Below are 27,031 nucleotides of genomic sequence, written 5' to 3'. Positions count from 1 at the left end.
TTATTTTTACTGTATTGCACCAATCACCACAACAAATTCCTTGTGTGTGTTAACAAACTTGGCAATAAACCCCCTTTCTGATTCTGATTCTGATTTCTGATCCAGTCGTGAAATTTCCTCGCTCCTAAATATTCCACAGTCAACTGTCAGCTGTATTATAAGAACATGGAAGTGTTTGGAAACGACAGCCACGAAGTGGTAGGCCACGTAAACTGACAGAGCTGGTTCAGCGGATACTCAAGGCACATAGGGCCCGATTTACTAAGATCCTAAATAAAGAGTACTAAATTGCGTGTGCACTGAAAAAGTTTGCACGTGCTGTTGTTGTGTGTTTTGCGGGTGATCAACTAAGATTGCTTGCGCAATTGATAACAGGTGCAAACCTCAGTATTTAAATGAGGTGTTGCGCGTCTTACGGTTTGCGAGCGCAAACTTTGCGCCATGGAGAGTGGATGGAAAGCAGGATATAGTCGCAAGCGCAAAATGAAATTTGACGCGGTGGAGTTACAAATATTAGTGGAAGAGGCAAATAAACACATTCATGAACTACAGCAAAGAAATTTAAACATTACCAAAAGAAACGCAATATCGGAGAAAATCTGCGATAGAATAAATGCAGTTATAAGACAAAAAGAACGGCAGATGAGGTTAAAACAGAGTCGCGGCAGAACAGATCTAATTGGGGGGCACATAATAACCAGCGATGTAAATGCTTAATATGAGTTTGCCATCAACGATCACAGCAAACCAGTTTCAATTACACAACATACTGCAAAATCTCTTTTTAATACACACACACACACACACAAGTGTATTGTGCACCCAAACTGCAAAAAAACAAAAAACAACGACGTACAGGCCACGTCTTTCCCTCCCTCCCTCGCCCTCTCCATCTCTCTCTCATACAACGCATACACATAAAAATGTGAACGGTGAATCTCCAAATTTAATTTGACGAAATTAGACAGACCCAAACATTCCACATTTGCGTAATAATAAACGCCAAGGCTGGCGCCATGAAGTCAATTAAATGCATGTCTCACCTTTAGAAGAGTTGCACATCTTAATTTTCCTATTTCACCATAGATCACACTTTGGAAAGCCTTCTTTATATTTTAGCGTTATTTCCGCTTTAGATAAGAGTGAGTTTGATGCTCCTTAATAAGTTTTGTCCGCGGATCAACATCAACCCAGCTCCCCCAACCCCTTGCTCTCTGACTGGCTGATTTATGGTTCCGCGTCACACCAACGCAGAACCGACGGCGTAGGGTACGCGGCGACGCACACCGCACCGCGACCCTACGCCGTCAGCTATGCCGTCGATTTAACGCAGAAGCATAATTCAGGCGAAGCTGCAGTCTGTCTGCGCTGATCACAGACACACCGGGTCGGAGCGGATTTGGTCATGATGTTTAACCTGTGTTTTGTGATTAATAAGCACGGGATTTAATTAAATGTAATTTACGAAGGATGATTTCACGTTCAATAAGATAAGTAATCAATAAAATACAAAGTTTGGCACAAATTGGCCTGCTTGTGGGCGAGTGGAGGGGGGCACAATAAAAGAAGGTGGCAAGATATAAGGCGAAGAACTAAAGAAAAAGTGGCCTTTAATAAAACTTGTGCAACCATTTTTAAAATAGCATGCAGCAGAATAAAGACTCTCTCTCTGCATATTCTTTGATTTTGGATGTCGCCTCCTTGCCACAATAACAGCAGCAGCAGATTAGCACCTTCCTTTCGAACGTATTAAATACAGACGCAATCACAATCCCCGCAATTACTTTCAGGCTTGGTAAATCTCATTGCGCGTGGTAAATGGACCAATTTGCATCTTCCCCTCCCAGTATTTAACGATTTCTGGCGGGTACGCCCCATATTGATTATTCATCAGGGCAAAAGTACTAAATGGATTGCGTGTGCTATTTTGCGCATTTGAGAGACGCAGTCCTCTTTGCACGCTGTTAGTAGATCAGCTGGCACTTTGGTTTGCGGGTGCTGTCAAGTTTGCACACGTTTTTACACACGCAAACCTTTAGTAAATCAGGCCCATAGTGCGAAGAGATCTCCAAACTTCATGTGACCTTCAGGTTAGCTCAACAAAGATGGGTATAGAGCTTCATGGAATGGGTTTTTACAGCCGAGCAGCTGCATCGATACATCACCAAGTGCATTGCAAGGCATTGGATGCAGTGGTGTAAAGCACTCCGCCACTGGACTCTAGAGCAGTGGAGACGCATTCTCTGGAGTGAGGAATTGCGCTTCTCCAACTGTCAATCTGATGGACAAGTCTGGCGTTGACAGTTGCCTGGAGAACAGTGCTTATCTGACTGCATTGTGCCAAGTGTAAAGTTTGGTGGAGGGGGGATTATGGTGTGGGGTTGTTTTTCAGGAGCTGGGTTTGGCCCCTTAGTTCCAGCAAAAGGAACTCTGATGGCTTCAGCATACCAAGAGATGTTGGACAATTCCGTGACCCCAGATTTTTGGGAGCAGTTTGGAGCTGACCCCTTCCAGTTTCAACATGACTTGACCAGTGCACAAAGCAAGGTCCATAAAGATATGGCTTTGGGGATGAACTTGACTGGCCTACTCAGAAAACTGAACCTAAACCTTATAGAAAACCATTGGGATGAATTATAGCGGAGGCTGAGAGCTAGGCCTTCCCATCCAACATCAGTGTGTGACCTCACAAATGCGCTCCTGGAAGAATGGTTTAAAAATTCCCATAAACACACTCCTAAACCTTGTGGACAGCCTTCCCAGCAGTTGAAGCTGTTATAGCTATAAACAGTGGATCACATTAAACCCTATGGATTAAAAATGGGATATTTTAGGTTCATATGCAAGTCAAGGGAGGCGAGTGAATCCTTTTGGCAATAACTTGATATTTTGTAGCCTTGTTTAAAGAACAGCTTTGGTCTCCATATTTAAAGGGGACACAGTGTGTGTGTATATATATGTAAGTAATAATGTATAATAGTTAGGAAAACAAAATTAAAATAGGTATGATTAAAAAAAGAACACTGTGGATATATCTGAAATCAGATTATCCCACATTTTCTCTTTATACATTAAGTCAGATACACAGTGCCAACCCTAATGTTTCTAGAAAAGCAGAACATGCTGTGCATGCTTTATAGCTCCATACTTGTCCCTTAACATTTCCTGCGTTTCCTGCATTTTCCTGCCTGCAACAAGCGTATGATTGACAGAGGACGACACTTTCTTTCCCAAGAGTCGCACATCGACCAGACAAATATACAGGCTGTAAAACCTTGTAAGTGGCTTTAACTGCAGCATGTAGGCCTCATTCCGCTGGCTGTAGAGGTCAAAGGTTAAAAAAACAGAGGGCACTGTACCTTCCTTTAATCCTTAAATATTAACCACAGTGAAAAGAAAATTATTTGCAGCAATGTTGATAAAAGATATTTCAGCATATAAAGCTTTAGTTTTCTAAGAACTGTTTAATCTCAATGACTCGCCATCACCTCTTGATTGTTCTCTTTAAATCTCTGTGTGTGTTTCTCTTGCTCTCTCTCACACACTCATTCATGCATTAGGAACATAACGCTACAAGCCTGTTTGTCACTTTGTGCTTTATAGTGATCTTCCCTCAGGCGCTGACGGCTCTCTGACCAAAAGAGGTGGAGCTTACACTCTCTGTCTTTGTCGTTGTGGATTTAATGGCCTCCATAACAGCGTGACTGTTCGTAGCTGCCATTCATTCACACCATTTTCCAACACACTACCCTCCACAGTTTTTAAAATTAATTTTGACATTCTAAAGGATGAACACCACACGGGATCCTCCGCCTCCTAAAGTTAACTGGTTTATATCATTATAACTTGTGCCTTCAGGTGAGGTTTTCCCAGACCAGTAACAAGGGAAAAGCATTGACATTTAAGATTTTTTTGAAAGCACTAATACATTTCATTTTAGGAACCAAGAGAGCCAATCGTGTCACTTTCACCTCACCACACTTATAAACTGTTGTGGTTCTGCACATTTCAACCAAATTTCTGTCAGATCAAACAGGAATCATGATGCCATCAGAAGCTGGTGTGGGGTAAACCCTTGACAATACATAATTAAAACAGAAGTATGCTGCAGTCAGCATCCACATGCTGGTCTGGAATGGAAAACTGATGCCTCGGTCTGTTAGAGACGAGTTTCTTGATTCCAAACACTTAAGGATAGAAACACATCCAGGAGGAAGTCAGAAGATTGTAAAAAATTCAACTCAGTAATGAAAAATCAATCTTAAAGTGGTGTTTCATAGTTATTTTAAAGACTTATGGGAAAAATATAAGGCAATGATATTGCTGAATGATGTCACCTTCTTTTTGATGTTTTTGTGTTTTCTGTTTATTTGGCTGTATTGTCATCACTCTGGGAACATTATAGTTTCACTGAACTCAGTCATTAAAATGTGTGTGACAAGCGTATTTTGCAACTTTCAATATTTAGGACAAAATTAGACCGTGTGTAAACATACTGCCCTGGACGTGGGTCAATACGTTTATGTTATGTTTAAAAAAAAAGTTATTGTTGACTGAAATTGTTGTTTTGAAATGCTTCTAAATGAGTTGGTTGGACTGAAATTGAACTAAACTGAACTTCTTATAGTTGGATTATAACACTAAGATAATGTGGTTGAAGTTAGGCTGATTCCTGCATGTAAACGTTTACTGGGACTGGAACTAACTATCTGCTCTGCACATGCTCCACAGTTCCTGCCTCGCTTTGATCTGGAAGCACTGGAAGAAGCTGATACAGGACAAAATAGAGAATAAAAATAGAAACTAAAATGTGCCAACTCATTGTTTGACATTTTTGTATTTTGCCACCACCAGCTAACCCTAAAAGTGGGGGCACTATCACCATCTGCTGCGATGGAGAGTGACATACTTTGATTGGTTAATGGATTTCTTTCACACGTGTGTATAGTAAGTAGTAAGGAGTTCAACTGAACAGCTGGTTCAGTTGTAGCTGTAGCTCGACTAAACTGTACACGCAAACATACTGAATGACAGGTAGCCTACTCAGCGACTGTGACTGCACTGTTTATATGTTACCGTTTATATCAATACATTTGTAATCATGATAAATGCAAAAAAGAAAACAGACTTCTTTTGGAATGCTGCACTCAGTATAAATGTCATATGGCCTCAGATATGAAGAAAACATTATGCAAATGTATTTGCTGTGTGGATGCTTGTGAGTATGCACAGTACACTAAAGCATGCATATGCATTGTTGACTGCATTGTGTGTGTGTGTGTGTGTGTGTGTGTGTGTGTGTGTGTGTGTGTGTGTGTGTGTGTGTGTGTGGTGTGTGTGTGTGTGTGTGTGTGTGTGTGTGTGTGTGTGTGTGTGTGTGTGTTTTACTCCACTCCAGGTCCACCCTCTCCTACTCACTAAGAGACTGCTGCTCCTCCAAGTAGGCCGGCCAGTGGCCCGCGGCTGGCTTTTGGTTGCAGGCAGGGACACTGGGTGTGTGGCTTTGTCAAGGGCCATCAGTGTCCTTGCTCTACTTACTCTGCATCAACACTTACGGGTGTGTGCGTGAGTGAGTGAGAGAGACAGAGAGAGAGAGAGAGAGAGAGAGAGAGAGAGAGAGAGAGAGAGAGAGAGAGAGAGAGAGAGACTTGCGAGCAAAAGAACATGCTGCCATAAGGGTTTTTGATGAGATGAGATCACATGTGTGCGTGACTGGGTGTGTATGTGATAAAAAAGAAAGAAAGAAATGGAAATACTCTCATTCTTTGGAGTCTTTTGTGAAGAATGTTTAGTGTTTGCATTTTCATGTGTGTGCATCACGGTGGTCCTGCGGCCAATCTTGTTGGTTCAGTGCATCTTTAAAGAAGGGAGATGTTTCTGTTCTCTGTCATAGCCGTGCGCTCGCGTGTTTTTGTACAAGTCCCTGCCTTTGAATGCATGTTGGACATTTGTTGAGGAGTGACCTAAATCTGTCGGCCAACATTACCTAACAAGAAGACAGACAGAAAAGCAAGTTACATATATATACACGAGCACACAAGTTTGTTTGTGTACACTCGCATACACCCTGACACAGATGTTTGTTTGGCTATCTTTGTGAGGACATTTATTGACATGGTCCACTCCTAAGCTTGTTGGTGTAACTGTATTCATCAGAGTAGACTGTCTAACCCTGACATTAATTATTCAACTTATTGCGACTGCAAATATTTGGACTTTGACCAAATATTTTCAACTATTAGCTGATTGAAAGCAGAATGTTCCTAAAAATAAAAGTCTTGCAGTCTTTCTCACATGTACGAAGACTGCATACATAGGGCCCGATTTACTAAGATCCTAAATAAAGAGTACTAAATTGCGTGTGCACTGAAAAAGTTTGCGCGTGCTGTTGTTGTGTGTTTTGCGGGTGATCAACTAAGATTGCGTGCGCAATTGTTAACAGGTGCAAACAGCAGTATTTAAATGAGCTGTTGCGCGTCTTACAGTTTGCAGCGCAAACTTTGCGCCATGGTCTGGATGGAAAGCAGGATATAGTCGCAAGCGCAAAATGAAATTTGACGAGTTGGAGTTAGAGATATTAGTGGAAGAGGCAAATTGTTGTGCCGTATTCAGCACCCCTGCCGTGAAAAGCACCCCCTCGTATATTCAATGATAAGTAGCCCAAGAAAAAAAACAACACACTGACACTTCAATATATTTATATATACACACTCACACAAACACATACTTAGGAGTTTATATTATATATATTTACAAATATTATGGAAGACAACACAGTAAGCAGGCTATTAATTAATGACATCAATAACCATTTACCCGATTTTATTTTGTTTTACCCGAATCCATGAGCGCATTTAAACATGAATCATTAACACAAAACTGGACGCTAAACAGAACATGGACAACAGAACATGAACAGAACACGGAATGAGAATATCATTTTTGTCAGACGAGGGGGTCCTTTCAACGGCAGGGGTGCTGAATACGGCACAACACCGGGGTATGACAACTGCAGAACAAGTATAGGCGCACAATAAGAAACACTTTTTTCTCCATGAAAACACGTGATTTATTTATTATCACAAATAAAAAAATTAATGTGCCTCCTGTGGCAACCTTTTGCTGAATAATACTCGATTTAACATTCAAATAAAATATTTCTCCTTTTGCATGTGGAGATTAGCACCTTCCTTTCGAACGTATTAAATACAGACGTAATCACAATCCACGCAAAAACTTTCAGGCTTGGTAAATCTCATTGCGTGTGGTAAATGGACCAATTTGCATCTTCCCCTCCCAGTATTTAGCGATTTCTGGCGGGTACGCCCCATATTGATTATTCATCAGGGCAAAAGTACTAAATGAATAGCGTGTGCTATTTTGCGCATTTGAGAGGCGCAGTCCTCTTTGCACGCTGTTAGTAGATCAGCTGGCACTTTGGTTTGCGGGTGCTGTCAAGTTTGCACACGTTTTTACACACTCAAACCTTTAGTAAATCAGGCCCATAGTGTAGAGTGATATAAAGTATGTCTTTGTGAAGACACTGCTCTCTGCTTGTATTGTCTTTGTTTCTTCTTATTTGACTTGTTTAGGGTGTTTTTGTGGAGAACTGGGTGAATAAATTCAAAGCAGTGGTATATTGCAGTTTAGACAACCATAAGATGACATACATGTACCGTATTGTATTTAGGTACACTTGGATATGACGGTTACAAAAAACAGGGGATTTGCCCCCCCCTCCCCAAAAAACAAAACAAAGAAAAACAATACTTACTGCTGTTTGGAGGGGATGCTGTGTTCAGTTGTGCTTTTAGCATGTGAGAACTCTAAAATAATGCATTTTTTTATTGATTTATAGCTTTGCTCTGCAGCCTGACTCACTGGGGAGTGGAGTCTGAATTTAACTGCTGAGTTTTTTTAACACTGACCAAAAAATCTTTATCAACATAGATATGTGCTTATACATCAGCATCGACAAAAGGGGAATTTCAAAAATTCCACTTCTTAGACAGAGTTCTCTTTTATCAAAACTGGCGTGTTATGTTCAACTGCCTTAAAAACAGTTTTATTGACAGGCGTGAGCTATTCCTTTTTGTTTGTCGTCAAAGTAGGAAAAACGTCTGTAGTGGATTCCAAGTGTTACATTTGCATTTGGAGCTGTCGCTGTGAATGCACAGCATGCAGTCAAGGAGTTCTTGGTGCAAGTGAAACAGACCGTTCTTAGTTTGTCAAACAAACAAACAAACAAATCCGTCAGGGAAACAGTAGGGAAGTTAGAAGTTCGGAACGTTTGTGAGTAAAACAAAAAAAAATAAGTCATTAAAAATGAAAATGCCTGGATGTCTGCTGAGGGTGATTATTCAACACCCAGAAAGTTGAAGAGCACTACACTGTTCATTTGTGTAACATACCCATCTCAAAGCAGAATTACCCAGCCTCGTCTTCTTTATCTTCTGACAACTTCTAATCACGCTGCAATCGGTGTACCTCAGAGGTGGGAAAGCTAAAACTATTGTTCTTGCTTCTTTGCTTTGCTAATGAAAACAAGTCATTCTAGTGACCCCTGTGTTTAAATAATAGACTTTGCAGGATAAATTTAAATATTTTGTAGCCTTGTTTAAAGAACAGCTTTGGTCTCCATATTTAAAGGGGACCTGTTATGAAAAACAAGTTTTTTCTTGCTTTAACATATATAAAGTGGTCTCCCCTCAGCCTGCCAACTCAGAGAAGGAGGAAAGCAACCAAATTCTGCAGTGTCTGTACAGCCGCCCGGATGAGCCATCCAGTGTGATGTGAATTCTACGAGCCGTTCAGATTCTGCTTCCTTTCGTTACGTAACGACGGGAGCGATTTACATCGGTTGGCCTCCGATGCGTGAAACCATGCCCACAACTAACTCCGCCGGCCGGCGCTTCTGCCATTTTTTCGTAGCGGCCAATCAGCACAGAGCCTCATTATCATAGCCCCGCCCACTCAGAATCCCGCATAGATAATGAGGTTAGAGAATGGGAAGATAAAGACATGGCTCAGAGGCTGAATTTCTAATGTATTTAGCAAAAACAATCAAAAGCTTGTTTTTAAGACATTCAAGGCCTGTTTGAAATAGATATTAGATGCCATAATAGGTCCCCTTTTAAATCCATGACAACTTTATCTGAGGTAATTCTTTTTCTTTTTGTACCGTATCAGGTTTAATTATTTAAAACAAAAAAAAAAATGATTCGGGACATGGTCTTTTGAGTGATGAGTGGCATAGCCAATTGCTACTTTTTATGTGCTGTCAGAGTTGGAATGAACTGGGACCCCCAGCTAGGACTGGCCTTCACTGATAGACTTGCCCAATCCCCAGGCCGCTCCAACCAGCCGAGTCCCCTGAGCAGTGATGGATCCCAGTACACTGCCCTATTCAGCTCTGGCAGCCCTGTTTTCAGGTTATGTCTGAGTGGCCACATTTGCAGTTAGGAGGTTTGGGCGGATTTAATCATAAAGAGCATCAACGGTAAGCATAAGCTAAGCTACTATAATAGCTAAGTTGTGGTAACTAAACTAAGGTGGGCGTGTTCCAGTTAGCTTTCTGGCTTGCTCGCCCCTCCCAGGGCTATTTTTGTGAGGAAATTGATTGGCATTGTCTAGTCTTAAGTACTGCACAGTCCAAAAAGGAAAGAGACTTCAAAAGGGCTGTACAGAAAACCTATAAGTGACATCACAGGGGGTTTGTCCAGTTCTTTTTATATAATCTGATTTTAACACATGATTTGTGAAAGGATTGTGCCTATAACAGGGATCTGTAAAATGTGTTTGTAGCCAACCTGCAGATGGGGATTAATTAAGATTAGAGCCTGAAATTTTCTAGTTATGTATTTTCCGTGTATATTGTGGTAGGGTAAGCTCTTACACTAGGTTGCTTGTGCTTTTTGCTCTTACATGCATAACACCTTCAATGTTGTTGAATGTAATTTGTATCCTAAATATGTTTACATGGAAGCACAAAGCTGTACGACAAACCTCAAGAGAGGTGGAACTGATGGAGGAGGGGTGTGGAGTGGAGTCAAGCGGCTCATTTCACTCCCTTAAATGGCTGCTCTGAACAGAGGCCTGAGGACATGATGAAATGTTAAAGGGGAGCTGTTGTGCGATCTCTCTGTGGTATTTTGACCGAAGCCTGTAACAGTTCATTAAGAATTCAGGAAACTATCAACTTGTGAAAAACAGCATGTGATTAAAAAAAAATGTATATTGATGAACATTGATTGATCAGGGATTGGTGTACATTGATCAGTACATAATAATCAACCAACATGATGTCTGCCATATTGTATTTAAAACTCAAACTGTTTCTCACAAAAGCACTTGTACTTTACACTTAGATGTACAGATTAGGACTGTTCGATTAATCGATTTTAAATCGTAATCGCGATTATGTAATTAGAACGATGTTAAAATGTGAAAATCGTAAAATCGATTTTTCACTTTTTTTTTTTTTTTTTTTTTAACCTTGTCTGCACACATATTAATGATTGATGGAAATACCTCTCAATACCTGTGACAAGTGCCCCATGGGAGAGGCTCTTTAGTCTAGGAGGGGGCGTTAAGAACCTGCCACCGGTAGACCGGCTCGTGTTCCTTGCAAAAAACTTGCAAATGTGAACAGATGTAATGACTGACATTACACACCTCTACCTCCTTCATGGGTTGCATTATTATTTAGCATGCAAAGACCCAGTTTAGTTTAATTAGAAAATGTCTTGTTTTATTTAATTGGAAATATAACTTACTGTATGTTTGCAAGTGCTGATTTGCTGATTTTTTTTTTCAGAGATAAAACTTTATATTTTATTATATTTTTTTTAAACTTTTTTTCAACTTATTTTACAGAGTTTTGCACTTTATTCATTCATTTTTGGTTTAATAAGAGCAAAGTTTGCACTTAAAGCCCAATGGGGCAAATGTTCAATAAAAAAACAGCATATTTGAAATCATTTCTTTGCCTTTTGTCAATTCACAAAATAATCGTAATCGTAATCGAAAATCGGATTTTGAGAGAAAAAAATCGAGATTTTATTTTTGGGCAAAATCGAACAGCCCTAGTACAGATACATGTGCACACTTTGCTGCTAACTTTATTAAGACATTGCATTGGCATTCATTCATTCAACTTAGCTTTAACCCAACCTCATTTCACACCTCATTCTTAAAACCTAATTAGAAACTAAGGAATGATGTTCTGCTTCATTAGGAATTGACTTTGGTCCCCACAAAAGCAGCTGGTCCTGACAAGGTCAGTAATTATCCCAGAAAGGGTCATTATCAAGTAACAAAAAAACAAAACAAAAAACTAAAGGACACACATCGACAAACACTCACTCCAGCATCTACAATCCCAGATCTGGAGTCAGTGCAGAGGGTGTTTTGGTTGAGCCTCCACCTTCCAATTTGTCTGAGGCAAAAAGTTCAGTCCCTATTGAGGCATCATATTACTACGGTTCTCCTGTAGCTCACCGGCCTGCGTCCCATATGCTTCCTTATAAATTTCCAAAGCAACCCATCACCCTCAGATCACCTGCACTTTCAGTCAGCTGTTTACCTCATTACTCCTGCTGGGCGTGAGGTTGTCTCTGCCACATCAGTGGATTCATGAAAAGTATCCTAAGCTGAGCGCAACCCCCTGCTTGTGTATATGTGTGTTTAGGTGTGTGGGTGTGTGAGTGTGCATGTGGAAAGATTAAGACTCTTTTATGGGTCAGTGGTCTGTATTGCTTCTGGCTAATTGTAATCTTAATAGAAAAACTCTCACTCATGCACTTTGACTAAAAAAAAAAAAATACACACACACACACACACATACCCAATATAACTCCTGATTCTCTGACTCTATCATACTCCCCGAGACTGTGCCGTGCTATCACCATGGTAACAGCAGACTGAGTGACTTTTCACTGCACAGATTGTTCGAATTGTTCTCTCTGCTTCGCTCTCTCTCACTGTCTGTCTCTATTATGCTGTCGTTTTCTAGCTCTGCTGTGTTGTCTTATAGGAACTCTTGGATACAACGCCCTACTGACCATCTTACTTGCAAATATGTACACAGACGTGTTCATAAGGAAAATAATGCAGCTATGTTTGTCACTGTTTGTCTGTTTCCTTCACTAGCTCTCCTATCACAGCTGGTGGTGTGACGTCCTTACTCTTCCTTCCCAGCATGGCTGCGTCACTGTGGCTCATAGGGGTGTGTGTACTCACTCTGGCTCAAGTTGCCCCCTCTGGACAAGGTAAGTGGCATGCCACTGAGATAGCACCATTTTTAAGGGTTTGGTCCTGTAAAACTTCAGCCGTATGAGTCCCACAAGCTGAATAACTATCGATTATTGTAGTGCAGTGTTGGACTTTGCCCTATGCAAAGTACATCCGGACATATTTGAGCAATAAGTCATTCAGCACCATGGACAGTTGCAGTACAGCAACAGCAGCATGCGGTTCACATGGCACTTGAACACTCACACAGCTGGATAGGAATTTGGGTTTAAGCAGCTCACACCCTGCCATGTACATGTACACATGTTACTTGAGCTGATGTGAGCACCTGGATTATGGTAATAGTAATTGGATATTCTGGAATAACCCTGCGTAGTATATACACATTCACTTTACACAGCGCATGTACTTAGCATATCAAGCTGTAACTGAATCCTAAATTTACCTTATTGTTTTCACCAGGTTTTTGACAATCAGTAACACGTGTGTTATAGTTCCCAATGTCATTAAATGCAAAAACACACACAACTGTGGTGTATCCTCACACCCCATCTCATCACATACAGTATAGGTGTCACAGCCGAGGTGTGATGTGATTTATGACAGCACTCACACTCCAGTGTAAGGTTTCACACAAGTGCATTTTAATGATGGTGTTGGAGACATTGTCACTTCCAAAGCATGTTTTTGTTTTTATGATCTGTTTTCTGTTTATAGCAAGTACAGGTATGGTCAGGGTTTGACTGAGGCAATCAGAGCAAAGGGTTCATGTGATATTTGCAGAGGAATCATAAGTATGGTTAAACATCCCAGTTCTCACTACTGAATGACTAATCCAATCCTACAAAAAAGGCATTTAAAGGCAAACTTTAAATGTCTTGTACTGTATAGTGATTTCTGTATTCATCACTGGGAGTAACAATTATTTTCATGAAGTTTTATTGGAGATCTTTCCAAAACGTAGATAATAATGGATATGGATATGATACAAAGTCAGAGTTAGTTGATCGTCAATGGTCCAGACTCAAGAGGACCAAGCTGAAATTTAGTAGCTTGATGTATTTGTGTACAGTTTTTCAAAGTATCCATGCTGACCAAAGGATTTGTCATTATATGTATGTTCTGGTGCTTGAATGGTCGTAAACTACAAGGCTTTTTAGTGATGTTTTGTGTCTTTAAGTGCTTCAGATGACATTTTTCTGTACTTATCCAAAAGGCATGAGAAACCTGTTGAATCAGTTTCTATAAGGTCTAATTTTCCAGTTGGCAACATCTGGTTTACGCTCATTTTTTAGCTTCAAATGATTCAAATGATTGTGCTGTGGTCATGAGTATTTATTGACTCCAGCTCAGACGTGCAGTGATGTAAACCTGCTCCCTGGGTGCCTAAGCAATTTTCTGCTGTGTTTACAACCTACAGAGCTACAAGATTTACTGCAGCCCTGAAATAAGCTCTAAAACCACATGTACACGATCTGAACCATCTAGTATGGAAGCTCTGAAGCTCACTGTGCTGGAACATCAAGTTATAAAGAAAGAGAGGCATAATGGGTCAATTTAATCAAACTTCAAAGTGGCTCATTCAATGAGCACCCACTAAGAATTAAATATTGATCATTGGTAGAAATCTGGACAGTATGCAGTTTTTTAAGATCACTTTTTGAATTTGTTACATCTTTGGGGAAATATATACTAAATTATCATTATTATTGTATGTTTTATCAATTTATTTTTTTAATTTTCTTAAGCATCAGTTGAAACGAGAAAGTATGGACCATTTTGAAAGCCTAAACAAAGACAACTTTTCAGCATATTTAAATGTTTTACATAAACTTTTGTAAGTAAATATATGAGCAGTATGATACTAACATGTCTTTTGGAAATCTTTCCATTCTGCAGTATTTACAACATGCCGTTGAACTATTCCAAATTGCTCAGTAGATTAAGGAAAGCTATTGAAAATTAGGACCCACAACAGTCTGCCCATGTTCCCAAAATGATCAACTACATTCTGAATCTTTTTTGCTGCAGAGAAAATTACAAAATTATTGTGGAAACTATATTTTCTCCTTTTTCTTATTTGTCTGTCTCTTTCAATCCCTCCTGTGCCATCTTCATCCACCCCTATATGTATCATGTTTAGCGATGTCGCGAGCTGCTATGCCGTTTGGGCTGCTGCGCCGGGAGCTGGCATGCGAGGGTTACCCCATAGAGCTGCGCTGCCCAGGAAGTGATGTGGTTATGGTGGAGACCGCCAACTATGGACGCACCGATGACAAGATCTGTGACGCAGACCCCTTCCAGATGGAGAACACCCAGTGTTACCTCCCTGATGCACTAAAGATCATGTCCCAGAGGTGTGTATATGCCCATTTGCACATTTTGCCAAACTCACAGATTTCCTTTATTGCTCAAAATATGCAGCACTCCCAGTAGAAATAGTATCATTGATGCGCTTTTTGAACATGTGCAAGTGTTTTGTTAGCAGGTAAACCAATCAATAGAAGCATCAAGTGTTTTGTATACACTGTATGTGTCTGTGTGCTGATGCACAACATACGTGTTGATTAAGGAGGAAACATTACAGAAAGCCGATGCTTGTGATGTGTGTCCTGTATATGTGCGAGTGCAGCAATCTTCAGCAGTTAGAGTGCCTGTCTGTGTACTAGCCGGGGTACTCAGGAGTGTTTTCCAAGAAGAAATGATCAATATTCAGTGAGAGGAAGAGCAGACAAATGGAGCATCCTTTGCCTTCTCTTTCCTGTCGGTTAATCACTCTCCTTGCTTTCTCTGTTTTCTCACTCTGTCGTCCCTTCGACTGAAACATCCATCCATCCGTTCATCCATCAATGCATCTGCTGTTCTCCAGATGTAACAACAGGACTCAGTGTGTGGTGGTTGCAGGGGTCGACGTCTTCCCAGATCCCTGCCCTGGAACCTACAAGTATTTGGAGATCCAGTATGAGTGTGTCCCTTACAGTGAGTATATGTTGTTATAAATTAATCAATACACGCACAAACACGCACATTTCGTATACGCATACACCCACAAAAATGCACAAAGACATGCACACAAGTACTTTTAATTGATTTATGTGAAAATGTACTTTTAGGTTTGAGGTTTTTTTTTTATGCCTTGTAACATCTGATGTTGACTGTTTTCCTGAGAAATAGACGGATAGAAAAGACTGGAGTGTGTGTTTTTTCCCCTCAGGAAGTGTGTGTTCATGTATGAATTTTTGAATCACCGAAAAAAAGACAAAAAAGGTTGGATGAAGCAAGTTCAGAGAGGAAAAACTGTAGGGCTTTTGAAAACTGTTACAAACTGTCACATGTGTGCGGGTGTGTCTGTGGAGGTGAGCGTATGCACTTGCGCGTACATGCATGTGTGTTTTCTTTTCCAGACTCACACCACAGGAGTGCTCTCTTTTCTCCACAGGAGCTCGATTGAGGGAAGGAGTGATCGGGGACAGGGGGAGGTGGGGGAGGGAACCTGGGAGAGAGGGGAGGAGTAAAGGGAAAGGAAGTGGAGTATCTCTGGGCTCTTCTGTGCTTCTTCTTCCTTTTATATAAATAATAATGCTTGTGGTTTGTGGTGAGAATGAGCTCCAAAATCTTTATCTGTGCAACCTTCTTTTCCTTTTCTTTCTTTCTTTCTTTCTTTCTTTCTTTCTTTCTTTCTTTCTTTCTTTCTTTCTTTCTTTCTTTCTTTCTTTCTTTCTTTCTTTCTTTCTTTCATTCTGTCTCCTCTCTTGCTTGCTTTCTTGCATCTCTTTACTCCCCTTCTTTCACCCTCTGACTTTTCTTTCTTTCTCTCCCTCTTTTTTTTCCTATGCTTGAGTAGAAGTGGACCAAAAAGGTAAAGACAATACATTGTAGCATCTTGATCTCTCCTTACCCCGAACTCTCTCTCTTTTCTCTGCTTCTCTTCCTCTATCCTACCATTTCTCTCTTTCTCCAACCCTAGGACGTTGTTTCGTAGTCATGCTGGATGTTGCCCCCTTCCCCTTTTTTCATTTCCTACTCAGTTCTTGTTTTCCACATTTTATCCATCTGTTGTTGTATTCAAAGCCGCCCTTTTTTATCCAGTTTTATCCAGGTTCTGCACCTAGCCTCTCTTATTCTTTCTCTTGCTTTCTCTCTTCAACTTCTTACCCTCTTTCACCCTTCTCACACCTGGTCAATCTCTCTTTTTCTTATTTCTCTCCTTCAGTCTCTCTTTGTGCACGCAAATATGAACACAACTGATCACACATATTGTGTATAAAAACAATATTCCTTTGATGCTTTATCTAGTCTTTTTGTTTTTAACACATAAGCACTAGCTCTTTCTTTCTTTCTTTCTTTCTTGCTTTCTTTCTTTTATTCTTTCTTTCTCTCTTTCTTTCTTCCTGTTCAGTCATTCTCCTCATGCTTATTTTCCCTTTTCTTCCCTTATAGGAAGAGCCCCTTATTTATCTTCATAGGAAAAATAAGATGAAATGTGTGACTGTGTGTCCGTCTGGATGTGTGCTTACCAAGCACTGCTTACGTGTGTGAGTGTGTGTGTGCATGCCTATTTGCATGCCAGTGAGAGACTCTTCTGTATACATATGTGTCCATAAAGTTATTGACATGTGGGTGGATCTGTTGTGCTCGGCGTAAACTAACCAGCCCTCTCATTTACTTTAAGGCAAAATTTAGCCCCGCCTACTGCGCCCCTGACTCTACCTCACACTCTTCTTCACTGTTTTTGCACTAACCGACAGACTATTCACACACACACGCACGCCTACATACATACACACAGACACTCACACACCCACATGCATATGCACATACACTCATAAAGCACATGACTACACTCCCACACCTTTCATTGCAGTGTCCCTGTTGTATCACTCACCACACACACATTAACAGTGTGTGATTTTCAACACCTACTCGTCTCTTCTCTGTTACTTGGCTCTCAACATCAGGACAGGCGTTTTAAATCCCTTTCTCTTTTTCTCTTTTTTCTTAATCTCGCTGCATTGCCTTCATCTAATTCAATCCATTTTTCATGCATCGATCCGTTTGCTTTCCACATCTGCTTCCATTTTCATTCTGCTCCTTTCTCATTTCATTTCCTGGTCTTTTGCTCTTCCCCCCCCCTGTATCTTCTTTCTCACATCCTGCTTTCTGCCCTCCCCAACACCCATCTTCCAGTTTTCGTGTGTCCTGGCTCACTGCTCAGCATCCAGCCGGCCTCCTCACTCCTGGAGGCGGAGCATCAGTCAGGGGCCTGGTGTAAGGATCCCCTGCAAGCCGGTGACAGGCTGTACGTCATGCCGTGGACGCCGTACAGAACAGAGGTGCTGTATGAGTACGCCTCTTGGGATGACTACCGGCAAAACAGAGTCACCACCACCTACAAGTGAGTGTTTAATGCATTCTGTGTTTCAGAAAATGTCTGTGTTTTCTATGTCTACATTGATTGACAAATAAAGTCCCCTGTGACAGGTGAAAGTCCTGGAGTAACTGGTTTTAACTGTTGTGCACCCAGGGATGGAATTTGTTTGCAGAGCTTGTGTTGGTTGGAAGCTCTTCATGAGAATTGAGAGGAACACATGGGGGTTGATGGGAATTAACTGGAAAAGTGGAACATTGCATATTAGCCTATAATATGAAACTTAAAGGGGACCTATTATGAAAAACACGGTTTTCTTGCTTTAACATATATAAAGTGGTCTCCCCTCGGCCTGCCAACTCAGAGAAGGAGGAAAGCAACCAAATTCTGCAGTGTCTGTACAGCAGCCCGGATGAGCCGTCCAGTGTGATGTGGTTTCTACGAGCCGTTCTGATTCTGCTCCCTTTCGTTACGTAATGACGGGAGCGATGCATGAAACCACGCCCACAACTAACTCCGCCGGCCGGAGCTTCCGCCATTTTTTCGTAGCGGTGTATCGCATCATTCAGCAGCCAATCAGCACAGTCCTCATTATCATAGCTCCGTCCACTCAGAATCCTGCATAGATAATGAGGTTAGAGACTGGGAAGATAAAGACATGACTCAGAGGCTGAATTTCTAATTTATTTAGCAAAAACAATCAGAAGCTTTTTTTAAGACATTCAAGGCCTGTTTAAAATAGGTATTAGATGAGCCGCTCGGTGGCGCAGTGGGTTAAGCAGCGGCTCATATACTGAGGCTACAGTCCTCCTGCAGCGGTCGTGGGTTCGAATCCAGCCCGCGCACCTTTGCTGCGTGTCTTCCCCATTCTCTCTCTCTACCCCTTTCCAGTCTGCATCTCCAATAAAGGGCCACTAGAGCCCAAAAAAATCTTAAAAAAAAAAAAAAAAAAAAAATAGGTATTAGATGCCATAATAGGTCCCCTTTAAATGTTTCCATGACCCATGCCCCTTGCACCCCACCCAACCAAGATAATAATAATAATAAAAGAAAAATGACCTTCTCTATATAATCTCTTTCCTAGGTTGCCTAGCCGTGTGGATGGTACAGGCTTTGTGGTGTATGATGGTGCTGTATTTTATAATAAGGAGCGAACACGCAACCTGGTCAAGTATGACCTGCGCACACGCATCAAGAGCGGGGAAGCGGTGGTGGTCAATGCCAACTACCATGACACGTCGCCTTATCAGTGGGGAGGGAAGTCCGATATCGATTTGGCAGTGGATGAAAATGGTCTTTGGGTTATCTACTCCACTGAGGCCAATAATGGACGCATCGTAGTGAGCCAGGTAAAACAAATGAAGTCAGATCAGTTGTTTGAGTTTGTACAGAAATAAAATAAAAAGGAAGGTCTCACCCACTGTGCTGACCATGTTTTGCAGGTGAACCCATACACCCTGCGCTTCGAGGGCACATGGGCCACAGGCTATGACAAGCGTGGGGCGAGCAATGCTTTCATGGCCTGTGGGGTTCTCTATGTCGTGCGCTCCGTCTTCCAGGACGATGAGGGGCAGGCGGATAGCCGGACCAGCAGCAACATGGTGGTTTACGCCTACGACACCAGCCGTGGGCAGGAGCTGCCTGTTAAGATACCCTTCCCCAACCCTTACCAGTACATCTCCTCCATAGATTACAATCCCAGAGACAACCAGTTGTACGTGTGGAATAACTACTACATGCTAAGATACCCTCTGCAGTTCACCCCACCGCCACCTACTAAAGGTCTGTATATGAACAATGGTGTAATTGGACAAACAAAGTAATACGGAGAATCATCATTGTTACTGTCCCTCCAGGTCCCCTCTCCTCATTGATGACAACCGTCCGCTCCTACACAGCTACCGTTGCTTTAACCCCAGTGCGACCATCAGCCTCACACCCAATTGGCGTGATCAACAGGAGTCCCTTTGACCAGCGGCCAATCACAGCCATGGTTCCACTGACCCCCCGCCCTCCTCTGCGTGTCCCCTTGGCCCCTGGTGGGCCCGGCCAGGTGGGCGGGTGTGAGGGCAGGGTGGCCCGAGGCGTTCAGTGGCCCCCTACCCTAAAAGGAGAAACAGTGGAGCGGCCCTGCCCCAAAGGGTCTCTGGGTAAGCGTAGCATGTGTCCGTGCACATGTGTGCCAGTGTCTGTGTGTGCATATCTTGTTTCCCTTTGAAATGAAGTCAGATGTCCTCTCTTTGAACTTAGATGAGACAGAAAAAAAAAACAGAGAGGCCTACACATGCCAGTGTGTAGAGACGCTGGATTTGGCAATTCATCCTCTCGCTGTGCAGCTGTCTTCCTCAGGCTAGCCTTGCTCCGAGGAGGAGCTGTTATGCAGATTATGAACATAATCCGGTGCTGCGTTTTGCCTCTTCTTAATCTTGTCAAATCATTTTGACATGAAACACAGAGGTGTGGTCAGCTAAAGTCTTTTTTTTTTCATAGCAGAGTAGAAGATGCACGAATAAATAAATACACAGAGAATCCAATGTGTCAAACCCCTTCAATTTTTACGCCACCCCAGCTGTCCTCTCTTTTTTGAATGTTCTTCATCGCCCTTTCTGTCTCTGCAGGTATAGCCTCCTACCAGTGCACGTTGTCCCCTGTGGGTTGGAACTCCAGAGGGCCCGACCTTTCCAACTGCACCTCTCCCTGGGTCAGCCAAATTGCACAGAAGGTCAGTTTCACACGCAGCAACGCATACAAAAAACTGCTCAAACGCCCTAAAGCCACTCAGCAAACAGCACTCACTTAAATGTCAAAATATTTGACATTACAATGCCCCCGACTCACTCCAGATTAAAAGCGGGGAGAATGCGGCCAACATCGCCGGAGAGTTGGTCAACTTGACCCGAGCGCGGATCTACGCCGGTGATGTCAGCATGTCCGTCAAACTGATCGAGCAGCTGCTGGACATACTGGACTCTCAGCTGCAGGCCTTGAGACCAGCCAATAAAGAGCCGGCAGCACGCAACTACAACAAGGTAAATTCTGTCATCAGTGTGGACGTGTGCTGGGAAGGACAGCAGAAATGTCTGTGATGACAATTGAAATGATTCTCGGAATATATGTCTTTTCTTTACAGCTTCAGAAGAGAGAGCGCACATGCAAAGCTTATGTTCAGGTAAGAACATAAGAAGATAGACCAGGGATCGGCAACCCGTGGCTCCAGAGCCGCATGCGGCTCTTTAGCGCCGCCCTAGTGGCTCCTGGAGCTTTTTCAAAAATGTTTGACCTTTTTTTTTCTTCTTTTTTCTTTTTTCCTATTTGTCTTTTCTTTTTTTCTTCTCTTTTTCTTTTTTCCATTTTTTCTCTTTTTTCTATTTTTCTCTTTTTTTCTTTTTCTTTTTTTTCTTTTTTCCTTTTTTTCTTTTTCTCATCTTTTTTTCCTTTTTTCTCTTTTTTTCTTCCTGTTTCCTTTCCTTTTTAATCTTACATTTCAACTTTTTTCTCAACATTTCAACTTTTTTCTCAACATTTCAACTTTTTTCTCAAGAAGGTACTTCAATATTAATCTTGACATTTCGACTTTTTCTCAAAAGTTTGACTTTTTTCTCGACATTTCGACTTTTTTCTCAAAGTGCATAATGAATAAAAAAAATCTTCCCTATATTCTAACTAATATAAAAACATGCAGCATGTGCTGCCTTCATTCTAAGGCTGATACAAGACTTTTCATTTTTTGCAGCTCCAGACATATTTGTTTTTTGTGTTTTTGGTCCAATATGGCTCTTTCAACATTTTGGGTTGCCGACCCCTGAGATAGACAGACAGACAGACAGACAGACAGACAGACAGACAGACAGACAGACAGACAGACAGACAGACAGACAGACAGACAGACAGACAGACAGACAGACAGACAGATTGATTCATGCTCTGTGTCTCTCTGTGTGTGTCAGGCGGTCGTGCAGGCCGTTGATAACCTTCTGGGTCCTGAAGCTCTGGTGTCCTGGTCCGACTTGAGCAGTGTGGACCAGTCCCGCTCTGCATCGCTGCTGTTAGATGCAGTGGAGAAAGGTGCATTTCTGTTGGCTAACAATCTCTACGAGGGTCGTTTCAGTGACAGAGCGCCAAATATCGGTATGTACGCTTTATCTCGCTGGCTTTGTTGTATGGATCGCACAAATGGCCAAGTCGCTGAAACTTTGCTGCTCACCGTGCACAGATCTGGAGGTTTATGTTCTAAATACAGAGGCGGATATACAGGACTTGACGTTCCCTCACTCGTATGACAGCGACAGCATCCTGCAGATATCAGCTCAGGCCCTACAACAGTACAGCAACAATGGTTGGTGGCACATAAAAAAAAAAAAAAAAAAAAAAACAGACATTCTGCATGAATTAATCTCAGTCCATCAAACCTATATCCAAATTCCACACAATAGAAAATGGACATGCATGATGAAGGTAAGTTATTCTGTCTCCCGTGGTCTCCTCCGCAGGCCAAGTGAAGCTGGTTCTTGCCCTCTATAAGAACTTGGGCTCGTTTCTGACCACCCAGAACTCAACCCTGCGGCTGGGACTGGGCCTGGGTCAGGGCTCAGACGCCAGGCATAGGAACCTCGTGGTTAACTCTCACGTCATCTCTGCCTCGGTGCACAGAGGAGCCAACAGAGTGTACCTCACCGAGCCAGTGATTTTCACCCTCAGACACCTTCAGGTCCGTCTTTAACCCATTCTGTTCAAAATTGACATTTAGAAACAAAACATTCCTCAAAAGGTACATAATCCGTTTTCGGATGTATTCATTGATTTCTTTTTTTTTCTTCTTTTTTGTGTGTGTTTTCCTTATCTGCAGCTGGAAAATCACTTTGGTCCCAACTGCTCTTTCTGGAACTCGTCAGGAGTGTCTGGGAGCGGCAGGTGGTCCACACAGGGCTGCCGCCTGTTACACACAAACAACACACACACTACTTGTGCCTGCAACCATCTGTCCAGCTATGCTGTCCTCATGACATACCAGCAACCTGCGGTAAGTCACGCACACCAAATTACACACAGTAGCCTTTGATTGAAATCCATCGTATCAACATAAACCAGTCTGTCATTGTCATTTCACACCGAATTAACCTGCAGCCTTTATCATCTGTATGTCATCTGAGCCAGCCATTAAGTCTCACTTGGCAGATATTTAGCTAATATGGACAAAGCAGCTGTCTCGTGCACACTTTTTATGATCCTTTTAGAGTTCATATCAAAGTCTTTGATACAAAGTATTGCTATTATAGTTTTGGATGGCCAGGTGATCCATCGTCACTCCGATGAAGAACTTTTTGTCCTGAAGTTTGTCCTGACGTAATATTAAATTCAAGCCTTTCTGTAATATGTACTTTCTGCTGACTATGAACATAATATGAAGGGACACACCCCTCAGGATGAATCATTCCTGCACGAATACATGCTTTTACTTTTAAATGAGTGCTTTTTGTGATCTCACTCTCTCTTTTCTTTGTCAGTTTGGAGACGGTATCGAAGAAATTCTGGTCTACGTGGTTTCCTGGGTCGGGATCTCTGTTGCACTGGTGTGTTTGGCTACCTGCCTTGTCACACTCTGCTGCCAGGGGGCGCCCTGGCATTCGGACCACAGCACCATCCACTGCAACCTGTGGGCCAACCTGCTGGTCACAGAACTTCTCTTTCTTATCGGGGCCAACAAGATTAAATACAATGTTAGTATTTCCATGATAATGTACTACAACATCTTACAACTTCAAAGCATGCAATAGTGTAAACATGTTTTTTCATAGTATAATGTGTGGTTTGAAAGATTATTTACTAATCCTGACCAGGGGCCTTTTTCAGAAAGTGGGTTAAATGTTGAACCCCAAATAAGGGAAAGTCAGGCTTTTCTGTTTCAGATATTAAGGTAACTCTGAAACTGAGATAGCTTATACTTCCTGTTACCATGGTAATTTACTCATAACTTGATTAGGAGCAAGTCTTCTTCCATAAACTCTTGAGTTCCTCTCTGAGTCATCTCCTTCATAAAGCTGAAATGGGTTTAATTTCATTAGGCAATTGATCTTGTAAAGCTCATTTTGGAGATGTCTCTGAACAATGACATGATCCTTTAATTGACTGGAGAGGCTCCACTGGATTGAATGAAGCGGCGTGTGTGTCTGCGAGGTATAATCAGGATCAAAATACAGTGTTTGGAATACTGTGAGGACTTTTCGGTTTGACAACCACTTTTCTGCACAATTACATAGTTGCCATACATGAACTCTAATGTCTGTGCGTCACAAATATCACCCATGGGAGCCAAGCCTTTACTTCACAGCAAATACTTGGCGTTGCTTTGTTTTGTTTTGTTTTTCTTTCGATAATGGAAGTTTCCTTTAGTCAAGGTTGCCCAGTATATTAGATATAGGAACGACATGCAGGGCTGTAAGAACAGTGGGCCTGAGTCTCAAGCGCTTTTTACATTTTTCTGTATAGTTTAGTATTTTCTGGCAACGAAAACCATAAGAGCCGTCAAAGCAGACATTCAGGCAGGCTACAAGATTTGGAAATCAATACCATTATTGATTTACTAAAATGGTTTTAAGTGTGTTGTGCTCCCACCTCTGTGAGTAAAGGAACTTTCCTTTCGGATTTCCCAACCTGATCGGATGTATTGATGATACCTGAATTCCCATCAAAGCTCCTTGATTTCTTTTTTCTTGCCTTAACTGGAGCAAAATGTTATTAAAGGGAGAACCACCACGGACATGTTAAATTCAAGCTACATGTCTGGAATATGTTTTTAAACTCCATCCAAGGTTTACTTGGTCAGCAAGATTGGCCCACATGAAGAGGAGTTAAAATACTCAAAGTTGATTGAAGTAACTCTTATTTATTGAACTTATCTCAACTTATTTCAAATCAGAAACTTTGGGTTAGCAGAGTTTTTCAACCTCCTTTCTGACACAGGCCCCGGGACATTTATTTATTTATTTAGTCAGTTGATTGTAGTATGTAGTTGCAAAGTAGTTGTAGTTAGTGTTTGCTTCACATTTCCAGGTCGTGTGCTCCATCACCGCTGGCCTGCTGCACTTCTCGCTGCTGTCCGTGTTTTGCTGGTTGTGTCTGGAGGGGGTGGAGCTGTACCTGCTGCAGCGGGAGGTGTTTGAGGGTCGTAACTCCAGGAGGAAGTACTTTTACCTCTGTGGCTACACCGTTCCTGGCCTGGTGGTGGCTGTGTCTTCAGCAATTGACTTCAGAGGATACGGCTCCAAAACTGCGTAAGACGATAGTGTGTCATTGTTGGGGTGGCTACTTCTCTACCTCTATAAAATTCTAATTTCCGCTGTTACTGTTTTCCTATTATTTGTCTTGTGTGTGCACGTGTGTAGATGTTGGCTGCGCACAGATAATTACTTCATCTGGAGCTTCCTGGGACCCGTAGCTGTCATCATTACGGTGAGGGTTCATGCATTCGTGTGCACATATACGCTGGACAGTTTGTGTGTGTCTTATTTTATCACATAAAAAGATTTTTAATTAGTATTTATTTGTTTGTGTTCCCCTATTTGTCCTCTTTTGGACCACAGCTGAACCTGGTTGTTTTAGTGATGACCTTACATAAGATGCACAGCACTGCTGCGCTGAAGCCGGACTCCAATCGCCACGACAACCTGAGGTCAGTCCGTTTCTCGTGCTATGAAAATTAATTCATGTGAGTCTGCCCAGTCTATAAAGAGATTTAAAGAAGATCCATTTGATGAATTTAAAGTCAACCACTTTTAATTTACAAAATAAAACAGAGTAAAAAGTGAGCAATCTTGACAGAAGCAGCAACTCTTCTCTGTGTGAAAGGAAAATTAGAAATAAAAGGCATAAAAGGTCACCCACATCTCTCAGTGGCCATTCTTTATTCTATTTCATTTAAAACAGCAAACTGTTTGCGCTTGAGCAACATCAGATAGGTTCGAATGATGGAGCCCAACATCGTTCAGACACCCTGGCACAGTTCCTGTTCAAGGTTTTCCCGCAGACTCTGTAATCAAATATTCTTGGTTTTAAGCACAAGGGAGATGAAATCATAAAGGCATGAAGAGAACATTTTGTTTTTGTGACTATTCAAGAGGGTGGAAAGTGAAACTGGTCTCCATATGCCGGAAAGTTAAAGATTAAGTGTTCTAGCAAAATAGAAGTCATTGTTTTTATACGTTTGGGGACCAGAAGGAGATTTGAGAGCCACATAACTCTTGACAAGTTCTCAGGCTTTCATTGATTTTTCATCGGGTTACTGTGTATTTGCAGCTGTTGTTGAAGTGCCTGGTGAATACAATTTCAAACTTTATCAACGGCTTTATACTCATTTCTTTACTTACTCCATCACTGCAACAGGTTCATGTTGTTTTTTTCATTCCAACTGAATTTTGCAGTTGTTTTACCAACTGCACTTTTACTTTACACGAACGACCTTTCAGAGCGAACAAGAATTTTGCTTCTCAAAATGTGTCTGTGAGCAGCTGTGAGCCTAAATGAACCCATGGAGTTACTTCATATCCTGATGCTGTGTTGTTGTCCTTTAAGCGCTTTATTGACCAATGCTGTAGTCAGATGCGCTGCAGCTTGCTGCACTCTTCTTAGAATCTTTTGTGCTTTGCTTTTCTTGCACTCTTTGAGAGCTTTTAGCTTAAATTTTGTGATAGAATCAGCAGATTAGCTTTCCCCAGAAACAGGGAAAGCACGGCATGAAATACACGGGGCTACTTCCTTTGTAATAGTTTTAACGGGTAAACTACCTGAGCATTTAATGTCAAAAAGGAGAAGTCCTTCCTTCTTTCAATACAACATCCCTCGCCCTGTCCTCACGAGGGTTCAGTGTCACAGGAGGGTTTCAATGATCGAGAACTGAAAGCTTAACATTTCCTGATGGCCCTGTGGCCTTCTCGGACCTAAAAATCATTAATATCAGTGGACAAAACTCAAAAGAGCATGCAACATGATACAAGATTCATCCAGAAACTAAATCCAAGCCAGAGCAGAAATATTTCAGCGCATCATCTTAAACTGCATAACCTCAGTTTATCAGGTCATCTTTTGCTCACTTGCAAACTGGTACACAATTTAAAATGAAACAATTTTCTGTACAATTTATACAAACGTTTTTTATGAACTCTTTTTCTAACTTGCTTTCCAGAAAACTCAAATGCCATGTGTCTTGTGTCCTCTGCAGGGCCTGGGCGGTGGGCTCTCTGACGCTGCTCTTCCTGCTGAGTGTCACCTGGTCCTCGGGATTGATGTTCCTGTCTGGTCCGTCTCTCCTCCTGGCTTACCTCTTCTCCTCCCTCAACACTGCCCAGGCCCTTCTTATTACTATCCTTCACTGCACCCTCGCCAGGAAGGTCAGTCTCTGCGTTTATGAGTCATTAT

At 41.8% G+C, this 27,031-nt stretch overlaps 1 protein-coding gene across 1 annotated transcript in view; it reads left to right on the top strand.

Moving 5' to 3' along the window:
- The window catches only part of LOC133443891 (adhesion G protein-coupled receptor L1-like), a 41,796-nt gene that overhangs the window by 7,611 nt on the left and 7,154 nt on the right, over nt 1-27,031 (top strand). The window contains exons 2-21 of the mRNA XM_061721213.1: nt 12,151-12,269; nt 14,396-14,609; nt 15,122-15,231; nt 16,097-16,111; nt 17,440-17,647; nt 18,705-18,969; nt 19,063-19,402; nt 19,477-19,770; nt 20,239-20,342; nt 20,464-20,649; nt 20,751-20,789; nt 21,568-21,748; nt 21,834-21,956; nt 22,111-22,328; nt 22,467-22,640; nt 23,125-23,337; nt 24,671-24,891; nt 25,003-25,069; nt 25,201-25,289; nt 26,835-27,003. Coding sequence (XP_061577197.1) covers nt 12,200-12,269; nt 14,396-14,609; nt 15,122-15,231; nt 16,097-16,111; nt 17,440-17,647; nt 18,705-18,969; nt 19,063-19,402; nt 19,477-19,770; nt 20,239-20,342; nt 20,464-20,649; nt 20,751-20,789; nt 21,568-21,748; nt 21,834-21,956; nt 22,111-22,328; nt 22,467-22,640; nt 23,125-23,337; nt 24,671-24,891; nt 25,003-25,069; nt 25,201-25,289; nt 26,835-27,003 — 3,300 coding nt within the window. The 5' untranslated portion in view covers nt 12,151-12,199. The remainder of the gene's footprint in view (nt 1-12,150; nt 12,270-14,395; nt 14,610-15,121; nt 15,232-16,096; nt 16,112-17,439; nt 17,648-18,704; nt 18,970-19,062; nt 19,403-19,476; nt 19,771-20,238; nt 20,343-20,463; nt 20,650-20,750; nt 20,790-21,567; nt 21,749-21,833; nt 21,957-22,110; nt 22,329-22,466; nt 22,641-23,124; nt 23,338-24,670; nt 24,892-25,002; nt 25,070-25,200; nt 25,290-26,834; nt 27,004-27,031) is intronic.

The sequence above is a fragment of the Cololabis saira genome, chromosome 1 (genome assembly GCF_033807715.1).
Source record: "Cololabis saira isolate AMF1-May2022 chromosome 1, fColSai1.1, whole genome shotgun sequence".
In the NCBI taxonomy this organism is placed as follows: domain Eukaryota; kingdom Metazoa; phylum Chordata; class Actinopteri; order Beloniformes; family Belonidae; genus Cololabis; species Cololabis saira.
The sequence above is the reverse complement of the archived record's forward strand: the minus strand, read 5'-3'. Positions and strand labels throughout refer to the sequence as shown.